Source organism: Euphorbia lathyris, chromosome 5 (assembly GCF_963576675.1).
Source record: "Euphorbia lathyris chromosome 5, ddEupLath1.1, whole genome shotgun sequence".
NCBI lineage: Eukaryota > Viridiplantae > Streptophyta > Magnoliopsida > Malpighiales > Euphorbiaceae > Euphorbia > Euphorbia lathyris.
In genome coordinates this window covers 66,400,360-66,414,291 of record NC_088914.1, presented here as the reverse complement: position 1 = coordinate 66,414,291, position 13,932 = coordinate 66,400,360, and the positions used below count along the sequence as shown (strand labels likewise).

At 34.9% G+C, this 13,932-nt stretch overlaps 1 protein-coding gene across 3 annotated transcripts; it reads right to left on the bottom strand.

Annotated features, from left to right (window-relative positions):
- Positions 1-2,684: 2,684 nt before the first annotated feature.
- Positions 2,685-13,517, bottom strand: LOC136230478 (probable starch synthase 4, chloroplastic/amyloplastic). Of its 3 annotated transcripts, none has more exons than XM_066019552.1 (20): positions 13,292-13,517; positions 12,861-12,908; positions 12,747-12,780; positions 12,572-12,650; positions 12,311-12,439; positions 11,627-11,831; positions 10,732-10,866; positions 9,648-9,752; positions 9,387-9,485; positions 8,266-8,395; positions 7,561-7,611; positions 7,190-7,300; positions 6,060-6,169; positions 5,729-5,897; positions 4,750-4,836; positions 4,475-4,543; positions 4,127-4,240; positions 3,240-3,301; positions 3,035-3,131; positions 2,685-2,957 (listed from the first exon to the last, which is right to left on the bottom strand). In XM_066019552.1, exons 1-20 carry the CDS (start codon positions 13,393-13,395, stop codon positions 2,838-2,840), a joined length of 2,058 nt encoding a protein of 685 aa, XP_065875624.1. In that variant the 5' UTR covers positions 13,396-13,517; the 3' UTR covers positions 2,685-2,837. The 3 variants fall into 3 exon arrangements, with proteins under 3 accessions (XP_065875624.1, XP_065875625.1, XP_065875626.1); XM_066019553.1 differs by having other exon boundaries at positions 12,747-12,775; positions 13,292-13,329; XM_066019554.1 differs by lacking the exons at positions 12,747-12,780; positions 13,292-13,517 and having other exon boundaries at positions 12,861-12,882.
- Between the last annotated feature and the right edge of the window lie 415 nt (positions 13,518-13,932).

The window sequence follows — 13,932 nt, the reverse complement described above, 5'->3', positions numbered from 1 at the left end:
TATCATAAAAGGAAGCGATGTTCTTCCTAAGAGGTTAGGCCGTATGGTCATGATCAGACACAACGCAATCTTTTGGCTTGATCGATGGTGTGGGGAAGAGCCCCTTTTTTACCTTTGTTAATTATGTAGTTGTTAATGTTAACCTATAGTGTTTTGTGCCGGATTTTTGGTTACCGGATGGAGGGTGGAGTTGGGAAGCATTTGTTGTGATCCTTCCTCATACCGTGATTTTCCCTCTTGCTTCGCTCATGCTTTTCTAGGACAGCGAAGAAAACAATGGATGGTACTGGATTGTGTCTTCTACGGGCTCTTATACTATTAGTTCTGAGTATGATCTTTTAACTCTAAATTCTCTTTCAGCTAGTAGTAGATTTTGGGTAACTATTTGGAAGATTAAAATGACGGAATGAATTCGCCTATTTATGCATAAGTTGGGGCATAATAAAATTGTGTGCAATGCTCACCGTTGGGCTCACCACCTGAGTAGTTCTGCTGCCTACATTGTCTGTGGAGATAAAGAATCTCCCTTTTATGTCCTTCGAGATTGTTATAAAACTGCTGAGATTTGGCACAGGTTGGTTCCTATGAATTACCTTCATCCTTTCTTCTCTCTCGTTTGGAACCGATGGCTTAATAAAAAATGTTCATGTTGACTTTGTTTATAAAAATTGTGATTGGCATGTGGTGTTCGTTGTTACAGTTTGGTGGATTTGGAAGTGGCACAACGACTTGGTTTTAGTGACTTCTCGTTGGGAAGAGACGAGAACTTTCATTTTGAATTTGAACAAAATCAAAGAGATCTGCGTTGCTTACACTAACACAGATTCACATCGGAGTTTGACGAGAGACATTGTTTGGGTGAGTTGGACCTCTCCCGAGCCAGGATGGATCAAACTGGACTCACATGAGGCTTGCAAAAGGAACCCAGGGAGAGCCTATACCGGAGGTTTATTTCGTAATGATACATGTATATGGATTATTGGCTTCTCAATGAATATAGGCATCTGTACAATGACGGTTGCTAAACTCTAGGGGCTGTATTTTGGGCTCTAGACAGCTTGGAAGAAAGACTTTCGTCTTTTAATTGTCGAGCTGGACTCAAGAGTTGTTATGGGGTTCATGACAAGGGAATATCCTTCTCATCACCCTTGCTACTGGCTGATTTCTAAGTGCCGTGAGTTAAGTGGAAGAAACTAGCTCATATCCTTTGTTCACACCTACGGAGAAAGGAACTGTAGTGCCGACTGGTTGGGAAACTTCACAGGGGCTACCTCGTCGGGTCATTATGAGTTCGATGTGCCTCCTGCATGCCTTCGAAACATCCTGTTTGAAGATAAAATAGGAACCGTCCTGAGCCGTGTTCTGTAGCTTGTCCCTTTCTCAGTTCCTCTTCTTCTGGACTTCAAGCCCTCTGTCCAACCGGAAAAAAAACATAAAAAGAAACAAAATAATTTCTGCTTATAAGGACGCCCAATCATTTATTGTTTTTAAATTTTAATTTTAAGTATATTTGACTCTTATTTGGTTTGATTAACAAATTTAGAGGGTGTTTGGTTCAAACTTCGGAATCGGAATTGGAATCGGAATCGGAATGCTACAGAATCGGAATCGGAATGCCTATTTATTTCTTTTGTTTGGTTTCATCCGGAATCGGAATTCAATTACTTTTACAAGTGTTTGGTTCGAATTTTAGAATCGGAATCAGAATACGATAAATTTAAAATTAATTAGATAATAATATATTTAACAGGTAATAAAAAAATAAAAATATTAATAATTAACGAATCTAACTTGATTTGTATTATATAAAATATTAAAAAATAAATTAGTAATAAAATAATATTTCACAGTATATTATATAGTAATATAAATTTGTAGTGAATAGAAATAAAATCATAAATAAAAACCTAATTAACATATAAAATGAATTAAATTATAAAGAAAAAAAAACTCAACACCATCACCACCATGTCTGATCGTGGAAGTGAGGAGATTATGGGGGAAATTTGTTTTTTAATTCATTTTTTTTAATCAATTTTGATTAAGGAGGGAATCAATTTTGATTAACATGTATTAAGAAGGGAGGGAATCACATTCCCATTCCATAATTAAATTTGGTCAATCAAATACTCTAAATGGGAATAAGTCATTCCCATTCCTTGATGCTTTTTGACCCAACCAAACACTCCCTTAGCTTAAAAAATAAAAGGAATGACGTAATAGCTCACGGTAACAAACGTTCTTATAATGTATTTTTACAAATACGAGTATTAAACAGTATGTTCAGTAAAATGTAGGGACTAATAAATTATTTATCCTATAAAAAATAACATATTATTAAATAAATTAATATTTAATTCATCTAAGGTCTCCACTCTGCATGAGAAGGCATACGCGTCACATAGTTAGGTTTCCGCTTCTCTTTTTAAAGAGGGATCGGCATACACCTAACGTCCCATGCGGTAAAATATAGAAACATCAACGGTTTGTTTTAGGACAGCCATATTGGAAACCAAAATAGAAAGAAAATGTGAAAAGCTATAAATAAATAAATAAAACCCTAAGAAAACTGAACCTTATCGCGTGTCCTGTATTACTCGAATTGTCCGGTGGAGTTATTTGAATAGAGATTCAATGAATTTTTCAATGAAATCTCCCAAACTTTAGAAATTTGAAGCAAGAAATTAACGAGGAAAGTTGCATTATTAATGACACCAAGATAGACATAAAAGATCAAAACAGAAGCATTAGTCAAAAAAACTTCTACAAAATTACATACATACTCACATTAATATATACACATTTCAACCCACTTTATAGGTTTTTTTCAACCCACCTTATAGGTTTTTTATGGCATCATAAGCAGAGACATGGACATCATAGCACTCTGCATCCCACGAAAAGTCCATTGCCATAGCATTTACTATCTTTTGCCTCCATTTTGATGGGTTGTTTTTCTACAAGCAAGAAACTCTATTCAGAAAAGATGCACACAGAATAGAACTATTTAGCAATCACCTGAGAAAATGCTCACAATTTCGTCCATAGCCTCGGTTAGAGATAAAATTCCGAAGGTAGAGCTAATAAACTGAGAGAATACAGTTGTCTCTGTATCATGATCTGCAAAGTTTCTGTTAAGATGTTTGCACCCAAAATACAAGTCATTTTTTTGTATTCAATTAGGGGTAAAAAATAACATAGAGAGTAAATGAAGCTCAGCAGTTGTTTGAACATATTACCTGGATTTTATCTCATTGGAAGCAACAGCAACTGGAACAGCTCCATATTTCAAAGCTTTGAACTACATTGTACATTAGAGAGACAATTATATTACACGTGTTTTAATAGTTTTAAATAATTAAATTAAAATAAGGAGCTCTCGACGAAAAATGCAGATGAGTGGCACACATATTTCAGTATTCACAATAAATATGCAATTAGATCATTCTCTGGACATTGCCGTTGTTTACTTATGGGCAGTAAATTTGCACACCACTTTACTGTATATTTTATTCCACTTTACTATCAAACAACGATTACGCTAATGATGAATTAAGATGAATGTCAAACAGACAATAGTTTCTTTCTTTACGAAAATATGTTAATCTTGTCAATTCGTATAAAAACAATCTTGAAATAGAGCTATGCCGAGATCGACATGATGGAAAGACTAAACCTGTTGCACATATCATGTCTTGTGAGACCCACTTAATTAAATGGACCATATGGAGGTAATATGTATTTTTTCAACATTAACACATTTTGCTGATCATATACCTACTTGTTGTGCATTTGGTGCGTGTAGAAACTTAGTTTGAACACAACTATTGATGCGGGTTTGCATTCAAGTTTGAGAATACATTTCAAATGCCAATCGTGTGTCTTTGGGCCTTTCCCCAGTGAGGGAAGAATTATTTTCTTTGGCAGGGGAAGGCTTGCCCCCAGTACACCCTTGTGGTGGGACCCCTCCCCGGACCCTCGCTCAGCGGGGAGGGGTAGTGCGACCGGGCTGCCTTTTTTTTTTTTTAGTCATCCAATAAAAAAGGGAACAAAAGATAAATCTGATAGAGAGTAAAAAGAATTTCTGGGATTTTCTTTTTTTTGAATATTCATTATGCTAACTCACCGGCACTTGGAGCAAAGGATCATGAAAAGATTGGCACAATATTATGTCAGATCCTGCAAGGATTAAATGTGATACAGCTTCGTCATATTTGCTGACAACTCTCACAGTTTCACCCTGTAGACATTAGAAAGAACATAGGACGAGCATTAGATCTTGGCCAGAATTTGAGAGTCACTTATTATTTTGGGTGTGGCGGCGGGAGGAGAAGAGGAGAAGAAGCAAATGAGCAAAGAGGCATTATGCAAAGTATTAGAAGGAAACTGAAAAATCTAAAGCCTATTTTCTTAGGGAAGTTCATTCCTGCAACAATATGACGTTGATGTAGAAGAGAGGTCTAATACTCTGTACCTTGAGCTCTTTTTGAAGAGACTCCAATGCCTTATTTGAACTTGGCATTTTCCTTCCCATGAAAACAAACTGTGGAAAACCACTGAGAAATCAATTTCATGATAAAGCCTCTGCAAGACTTAAAATTGAGAAAATTTCACAGATATTAAGTACTGTGATCTGTGAACCCATTTAAACTCCGAAATGTTGCTATATTACTTTCTGATGTACGCTTATGAATTCAACCAGTAAAAGTTTTGTGTAATTTGTGCAATAGAAATACATGATCTACAAACCTGGGCAGCATTCCTTGTAGCATTCCTAACGACTGCCTTCAGGTTGTCTAGATCAAAATCTGATAATTCTGATAAGATGCATCCTACCTGACAAAATACCATATTCTCTTTTCAGGAAACATCAAAGCCATTAAATTCTCAAATATGTGAACATGAAAATGCCACAAATCTGATCCAATACAAGAGTTTATCACATTGGAGAGTCCTTGCAATAACTACTTTCCTTTTTCTAAGGCTGAAGCAGAATCTATATTTTATTATAAGGCATCTATCTTTTATGCATCCTTATGGATGATAAAGATAGAGACAAAAATATTTGATGAATAAATAATAATATTAAGAAAAAGGCCTAATCAGCTTCAAGGCCAATTCCAGATACTCTGCGTTCCAGTTTACCCAAAATCCATAGCATGAAGGGCATCCTAAGAATTATAATAACCTTGACCTCAGGTTAATAATTAGGTCTGGATTAATAGGAATTTTCTTAAGTGGACACTTCAGAAAATCCTCCCAAGTACTTTACCTATTTTACCACTATCATTTTTCTTGGGTCATCCATCTGAGTAATCATTGGCTCTCAACCCTCTAAGTAACTCCATCTATCACTTGAGTTCCACCATTTCATTCATCCTCTCCTCCATTGGATACCATTTCATGGTTGATACACATTCAATCCACTACATCTCACTTGAGAACTCATTATCAAGCATGGCACAAGCAACACACAGCAAAATGGTGTCTCCAAGTGGAATACATTTTTTTTGTGTTTTGCTATTTAAATCTCCGGTATCTTATTAATCTTCAGAAGTTGCATGTAACTTAAAATAATAGTTCTCTCCATGAAAGTGGATGTTGTTGACAGCATCCTTAAAAGGTCCCATTACATAAGCCAATGATTAACGTTTCAATCAAGGTCATAACGTGAAGAAGAAATAAAAATTCAAAATGAAAGTTTCAATATTTTATATGCAACACTTACAATAACAGAAGTGGAATTCCTAGGTAGCCCCAGGTATCGTTGCAATTCAACTCTGCAAACAGCCTTACCCTTCATGTCAACTTCACTATAATTTTGGGGAAGAAATTTGTCTTTGGAAGGATCCCAGGTAGAGTTGTCAAATCCATAAGGAGAAACGAGCAACTTATCGCTATAAACAAGAGTAGACAAAATGCAAATTAGATAATTGAATTGCAATGAAGGGGGGAAAAGCAACATTATGAAGCAATCAACTTGTAGTGGTCAGCATTTTCTGCTTCACTCCATGTAGTAAAAGTAAGACACGCATGAAATCAACTGCTACAGAACTTACCGGTGCGTGGATAAAGTATGTTCCAAACTGTGACTCAAATTACAAATAATCCTGCCTTTGGAATGTAAGGATGATACCATCACAACTTTATTGGAGTATACAACTCCACCCTGAAAAAAACATATCAAATAAAATATTCAAGTGATGCCAGATGGATAAGGAATAAGACTTGAATCAACCAAATATATGACAAGAAATACATCCTTGAGCAGTAGCTTCATGCTTTATTGGATTACACAGTGTCACGAAACAAAAAAACAACAACAGCTCAGATCCAACAGAACCACTTTCAAACCATGAAGCTTAAAAGAAGTGAAACATTAAAGGCCCCAGTGATCAGTCCTGTATCGAACGATCACAAACCTTATTATCATCTCCTAATCTCGACAGAATTTCTGTTTTGCATAATGTTTGTTACTATTTTTCATGGTAACAGTACTTTTTCTCTTTGACTTTTCACTTCTTTAAACATCTTAACAGTAGGGGGATGACAAAATTATCTTTGTTAACTGCTTTATTGGCTTTTTTTCAAGTTGCTTGCTAGAATAGATGGAAGGATTTGACCTTTGGATTCCTGTAAAAAATCCGCCATTTACCATTCTATTCCCTTCTTAGGCAATTTGTGATCATCTTTCACTCTTTCAAGAGGGTCAGTTGTTTCCAAAATGTTAGAGCCTTTTATTGGCCCAAAATAGAGTGGATTTGGTGCATGAGCAATATCAGATTTCTGTGAGATTATGCTTCTTTCTTTTCTGTAGCATTAGTGAGTCTTTGGATGAAGGAAAACACAAAAGTTTTCAAAAACGAAAATATTTCTTAAATTTGTTTTAGGATGAGATAGTATTTTTGGGTTCTATGCAGACTTAGACTTGCATAGCTCTTTGGTGGTTTCCATGAAAGTCTTATGTACTAGTGTTTCTGTAGTTATCTGTTTGAGTTGTATAGGAGGATTCCTTGTCAAGCATAAGGACTCCTTTTCCTTTTCTCCATAAATTTACTTTCCTTCTTAAAAATAAAAGGTATAGAGGAGTTACCATATAGACAGAATAAATTAAGGACTATGACCCAAATTTTTCAGACAAAACTAGAAGGAAATCAGAAGATATAAGATACATAGACAAAATATTTACCTTGAGAATATTGACAAACTGAGTGTTGGCATCATCCTGCAAGCGATCTGGACGGTGAAGTCTACCAGGATCAAGTCCACAGAGAGCCAACTTATCAGGTGTCTCAAGGCACTAAAACATGACACACCAATGCAAATTATATAATGCTACAGTACTCAACTAGTACCACCTGCCATAAATTATATAATGCTACAGTACTCAACTAGTACCACCTGCCATAGTGGCAGTTGGGGAGGTTTGAAATCCAATTAATGCCTTCAAAAACCAACGACGAGTCAATACACCATATATATATATATATATATATATATATTGTAGAAAGGATGAAATAGAACTTGTGATGTCAGAATGTAAGGGACACAGAAAACTACCTGTGAATCAAGATCGTGACAGGTCATCAAAATTCTCGTACCTTCAAGTCCCTAGACATATGAACAAAAGTTAGAAATTTTTGTTTCTGCTGGACTAATTCCACCAGTAGTAGAAAGCAAGAAAAAAATGTAGAGTTAGAATGAGAAATGTAATCAAGTCAAACACATTCATTGTATGACAGGATTTGAAATCTAACAAAGTCTAACCTTTCTCATCCAAAAGCAAAGAAAATACTGTTGTGGAGCTGAGTTTCAGTTTTAAAGACCCAAACTTAACTTACATCTTCCTTCTAATTTGCCAATATATATGCTAAAACCCAAGGACGTAGAAAAGTTGCTTTGACAAAAAAATTCAGGCCATTCCTAGAGCTCATAATCTTGGCTTTCTCATTTGAATTCCAAGTTGAATAATGTATCAATTTTCATCAGACCGAAAGTGAATGGAAACATGCATATATTATTAAACTTAAAATATAATTTAAATATCTTAAAATGAAGGAAATAACTTCACGGAGCAGAAACATTTTTGCTAGCCATTCTTAGATGAAAGGAGATGCAATCTGGCTCAAAGCATAAGTTTAAGATGCCAACATAACTTGCTACTAGTAATCCACGGTACAGATGTTCAAGGGAGGGAAACAGTGATGTGGAAACAGCTAATAACAGATTCAGATGATTCATGAAAGAAAATGAGAAGAAATGGACCTGTTTAACAAAAATATCCCAGAACAGTGGAGCAACAATAGCAGTCTCCCAGTTGTGTATGTGAAGAATATCAGGCAGCTTTCCAGATTTTGTAATATAATCCAATGAAGCACGAGAGAAATAGGAAAACCTGAGAGTGCCAAATGGAAAACAGTACAACAGTAAACCATTAACCACAAATAATAAGTCATCAAGGAGATCATCGAAAATATGGTTTTTAAGTAAATGTACTAACTGAAACACCAGAGCAGGATAGATAACATAAAGTTCTGCATGAATTATAAGTTGAGATAGCTTCGCACTTATTAAATGTAAGGCATTCTTTTGAAAATAACTCAATTGAAATTTGTAAAGTTAGTTATGAAAAGGTGAACAAAAGATATTGAATAAGCTTCAGTAACAAAAGAGACATTATTGAATAACATATTTTTATTGAGGCTATGATTGATTCAAAAACAATACTCTTGAAAGATAGTTGAGTTATTGATTTTTGTTGAGACTAAAAGATACAGATAGGTTATTTAAATAACTAACCTTAGGTAAACTTTATGTTTCTTTAAATTCCCTAGATTATTTCAAATTTATAATTACATGAAATTAATCGGGTCTTCAATATCAAATATGCACCGTCTTATATTTGTATAAACATAAGTTCTTCATTCCTTCAACCTCAAAATTTCAAAATAATAGTACAAGTTAATAGTGTATGCCTTCCTTTTATTTGATCCTGCTGTGAACCACCAAAACAATGTTCTGCTTTTGGCCGCACTAAGAATAGAATCCATCCTATTTACCTGAATTCATAATTCATTTTACATTGGAGAGGGGATACTGTTTGAAAGCCAAAGCTATCGATTGATGCTTTTCTATCACATATAATTCTAAGGGTGGTGCCCTGGTGCTTGCTTTTGAAACAATAACCTATAGGAAATTATATTTTCCTCTTTCATTAACATTCACTAACCACTAAATCCATGGCTAAATTGTCTTAAATATAGAGCTTCCTAGCTGAACCATTGAATTTACTCATCCAACAAACATGAAAAATTGCACATACAGTTGCAAAAAAAAAAAAAAAAAAAAAACATTTGGGGAACTGACCAAGAAATCATCCGACTCACCGTTCAAAGTCGTCTGTATAGCCATAGATCTTCTCTCGGTTAAAGTAAGATGAGTAGTACAAAGGTTGGATAAAAGTAACTGCAATGCCATTGACAACTCTGGAAATGATCATTAACAATAATGTCACTATAAAATGCCCAAGTACTGCAATATTTCACTTGCTTATCCAATAATTATTTTCCAAAACAACTATGAACTAAAATTAAACAGGTAAAGAACCTGATTTTTTCACGGTTCATAAGGAAACAATCAAAACTCACCCAGTCCAAATTTTGTTTCCATGCAACTGACCATTAAAATAAGAATAAGACTCTGTCCCAATTTCTCGAAGCCCTTGAATTTCACTGAGGTCCAGGCACGAATACCTGTTAACAGAGTAGACTCCTTCAGAATAATGAATTATGATTATCCAGTTCATAATCCAAATTATGATAATAGCATAGCGTAAAGAATTTCTTTGATAATACATTTCGCGATGTGATCTGTTAAGGATAACATGCACATGTTCAATGAGGTGGTAGAGAGAGAGAGACACTGAGACAGTAAGAACTAATAATCCATATCATGTCAGTTTTGCGCAACTATTATATCTAATATATAATTAAAACTAAGCAATCCCAAACTGACATTATCTAGAAAATACTGTTGTTATTAGTGAAAATCAAGTGCATTGAGGACCCTCTGATATCCTACAACTTGGAAGTCATATTTTACACTCTTATGCACAGTCATCTTCATGCTCAGGTTAAGGAAATGCCAAAAACCACTAAAATACATTATTTTCTTTGAAGGTTTTGAAAAAGCTTTGCCCCAGTGAAGTACAACTAGAAACTAGAAGCACAATTTAATATGACATATTTATCAAATTAGTGTCCTTACAGCAGTCTCAAATATATCAATGATACTCACTGCTGATGTTTAAAACAGCATGTATAATAGTTTAATGATGGATCTTGCAGTTTGCTTGAACAAATGCAGATGTGCAGCATTTTTAACATGCATGGCATTATCCCTCATGCTTCTATAAATGTGTGTTAGTTTTCCCTTCCTAGAAAATAGCAACCAAGAAAAGCATTGAGAAATATTTATATCCAATTATTGAAATACATATTAAACATACGTTGAAAGATGTGTGTGAGCGCGTGTGTTTGTGGGTGTTGGTGTGGGTGTGGGTTATTTGCAAAAGTTAAATTATTTTGAAGAAATATTAGATTACCAAAATAAAATTTTGAAAGATGCATGATAAATTTCTCAACAGAAAGTACATATCTGTTAGAGTTCTAGTAAATGGCTTCCACAAGCAACCTGACCAAAGAGAAAGAAAGATTAATGTGGAGTGATTACTTTGGTAAAATAACCTCCACAAAATGGCCCTTCTTCTGTAGTGCACTTGATAATCCAGCCACATATGATGCCAGCGATCCAACCTCTACCACTGGTGCCAATTCAGTACATATGTGAACAATGTGAAAACCACTCCTGAATTAAATGACAGCTATCATTATTTTTTAAAATGAGAATAACTGTAGTAAAAGGGAGAAGAGGGTAGTTTAACAAAAACCCATAAAGCTTAAACAGACCATTTCTTCATGTTCAAACATGGAGAACTCAACAATTCACAAATACTCCCGTTCTGTTTCCTAGTTTTAGAAAGGATACAACCCCAACCCAACCACCCCCACAAGCAATGCAAAACTGAAAATGACAGCATCAATTCCATAGATGCACAAATATGTCAATCTGGGTATGATATGTTTGCAATGCTCGTGCATAATTGTGTCTGCAAATGACTTGGTTTGGCCTAGCCCATGTGAATAATCATGTGTCTTAGTCCACCAAGCCTCCATATAAATCCCTGATTCCTCTAAGGACACCAGATGTAAGGTTCAACACTCATCAAAACCCTCATGAAACCCTTCCCCGCCTAATCTCCAAAGCCATTGCCAGTGTTTCAATAAGCCTGAATCCACATAGCAATTCCTTCAAGGCCACCTTGATACCAACTGTAATGATATAGCACATCTCATGTAAGGAAACATCTAAGTCTCATGGCTTTTCTCAAGGGAACTGTCTCACAGTTTAGTCCTGAATGTAATATATGTACTCTAGAATCGGAACTTGCCATGATGACAAACGTGGACTTATATTTCTGTTTTCAGCTAGTCTACATGATAGATGCTAGCACATTGCTCTAAAGTGTACAACCATTAAAATAACAGATATTGTCTTTAAGCATTACTTTTTGCTTCCATATGAGATGTGACGAAGTTCTGCCAAAAGCTCAACATCATTTTTCTGCACACTGTCAAAAGATATATCTGCTACGCTAAACTTGTAATCCATGACCGCCTTTCTCAAGTTTGATGCCTCAGCAGCGTTAATCATGCCAGTGAGGACCATTGAGTCTATTCGAAGCAGCAATTCGCAGCACATAGATTGTGTATCTGTTATAGGAAGGATATCCATCAAAAGCACTCAAGTACAATTACTGATCAGTTTACACATAAAAAAAAATCCAAACAGCTTGACCATCACTCAACTACAGTCACTACTAGTTTACATATAACTAGTACAGAAATCAATACAGCTTAAGCATATGATACTGATACCAAAATTGAATGAAATATGAAATATGAAACATGAAATATATTGCTTGCAATCTTTCGTTAATAATCAACATCGTTACAGCTGGAAGGACCCAGTTAAAACTTCTCAATAACCTATATTCAATCTTTTGTCAAGGAGACGATCAAATACGTACACTATAATGTTTTAACCCAAAAAAGATAATTAAAAAATTAGAGTTCAAGACCAACAGCTTCGTCAGCTGTATGAATTATATGAGATGCAAAGATTGAGACTCCAAATAAACCAAATTATCAGCAATAATTCAAAATTAAGCATTGAAGGTTATGAAAATCACCTATCCCAAACCCAGCTTGTTTTTCTCCTTCCAATTGCTCTATTCTATCAAGAAGAAACTCTTTCTCTTGGTTTGCTTTTTGGAGTTCCTCAACAGCCAGGAGACGTTGTTTGTTTAAGTAAATAATATCTGAATATCATCAGAACAGGTATCAACACCAACACCAGCACCAGTATTTGTTCATGTTTAAACAAAATATAGATGAAAATAAATGTAATATCATACAGCACTAAAAAATAACACAATAAAATGTAGGCTTACTCTGTTGAGCTTCTTTGAACAGCTTCCATATGTCATTGGTTTTTGGTTCTAATATGAAATTCGATGGTTGAAACATGTCCTGCAAGAAAACATGAAAGATTTAACATAAGAGAACTCAATGTCGTCTATGATAATATGCTAGCAAACAATGTAAACGAAGCAACCCAATTTATACCTGAGACATCTCTGAATTATCATAACCTTCTACCCTAGAAAAAAGAATAATTAACAAAACTAGTTTGACAAAAGAGTTACGTATTGAAATATATGTAAAAAAGGATATACTCACTCCAATTTTATGGAGGTATTAAACAAGTCATTGGCTTCCCCGTTCTTCCTGCAAGAAAATGTCAATTACTTGAACAACCCGAGAAAATTTGCTCATTAAAAGCTAAAAAATCACTACAAGTTCATGAAATGTACAGGAGAAAAGTTTTGACTTCCATTTTTTTGCATTTTTTAAGTAAACAACAAAACACGAAGGAAGAACCAACCATACATGAAATGGAAGTTTGAAATTGATAATTATGATCAGATTGACAAAATTCAAACACAGAAATAGCAGCAGAAGAGCAATAAGGAGTAAGAAAGGCTGAAATTGTTAATCCCACAGAGACAAGAATTGAATAATTAAACAAGTCGCATTTTCTGAGCGACATTGCAAGCTGCAGCAAGACAGTCAAAATTGAAGTAAATCAGAAAGAAATTCGAATGAATTACCTCAAACAACGAAGTGAAGGAAGTTTAACATGATTTGGGTTTAGAAGGTTGGTTTTAGGGAAACGAACAGGCGAAAGGATCGCGGGGTTTATCGAAATCTCCATGGTTGAAATTTTGTTCTGCACAGAGAGTCAGAGAGGGAGGGAGTGAAAGATGGAAGAGCTTTCAGTGATCGCATGTGATACATACAGATCCAGGTGGTTATCGTTATTACAGAAACGGCTAAAGTGGAAGACACTTTTTCAATTAAGCCTTGTATTTTATTTTTTAGTTCGTTAAGTCCTATTGATCATTTACTTTTATCTTATAAATATTTAATTTTGTTAAAAGAAATTATTTTTTACCGTTTAAATTAAAAAAATTCCAGTTTTAGGTGATTGGATTTGGTCTAAATTTGAGGCTTTCTTTAGTTTGGAGACTCTCCTTAGAATTAGAGGAGTTAAAATTAGTAGCATGGAAGAAGATAAGGATAATTATTGGTGGGCTTCAACCAACAGTGGTGCTTATACTTGTAAGTCTGCCTTTGAAGCTTTTAGTAACAGTGATGAAGAGCCTCATTCTGCTATTTGGAAGTTGATTTGGTCATTAAAAGTTCCCTACAGAGTTAGGAGTTTCTTATGGCTTGGGATCAAGAACAGGCT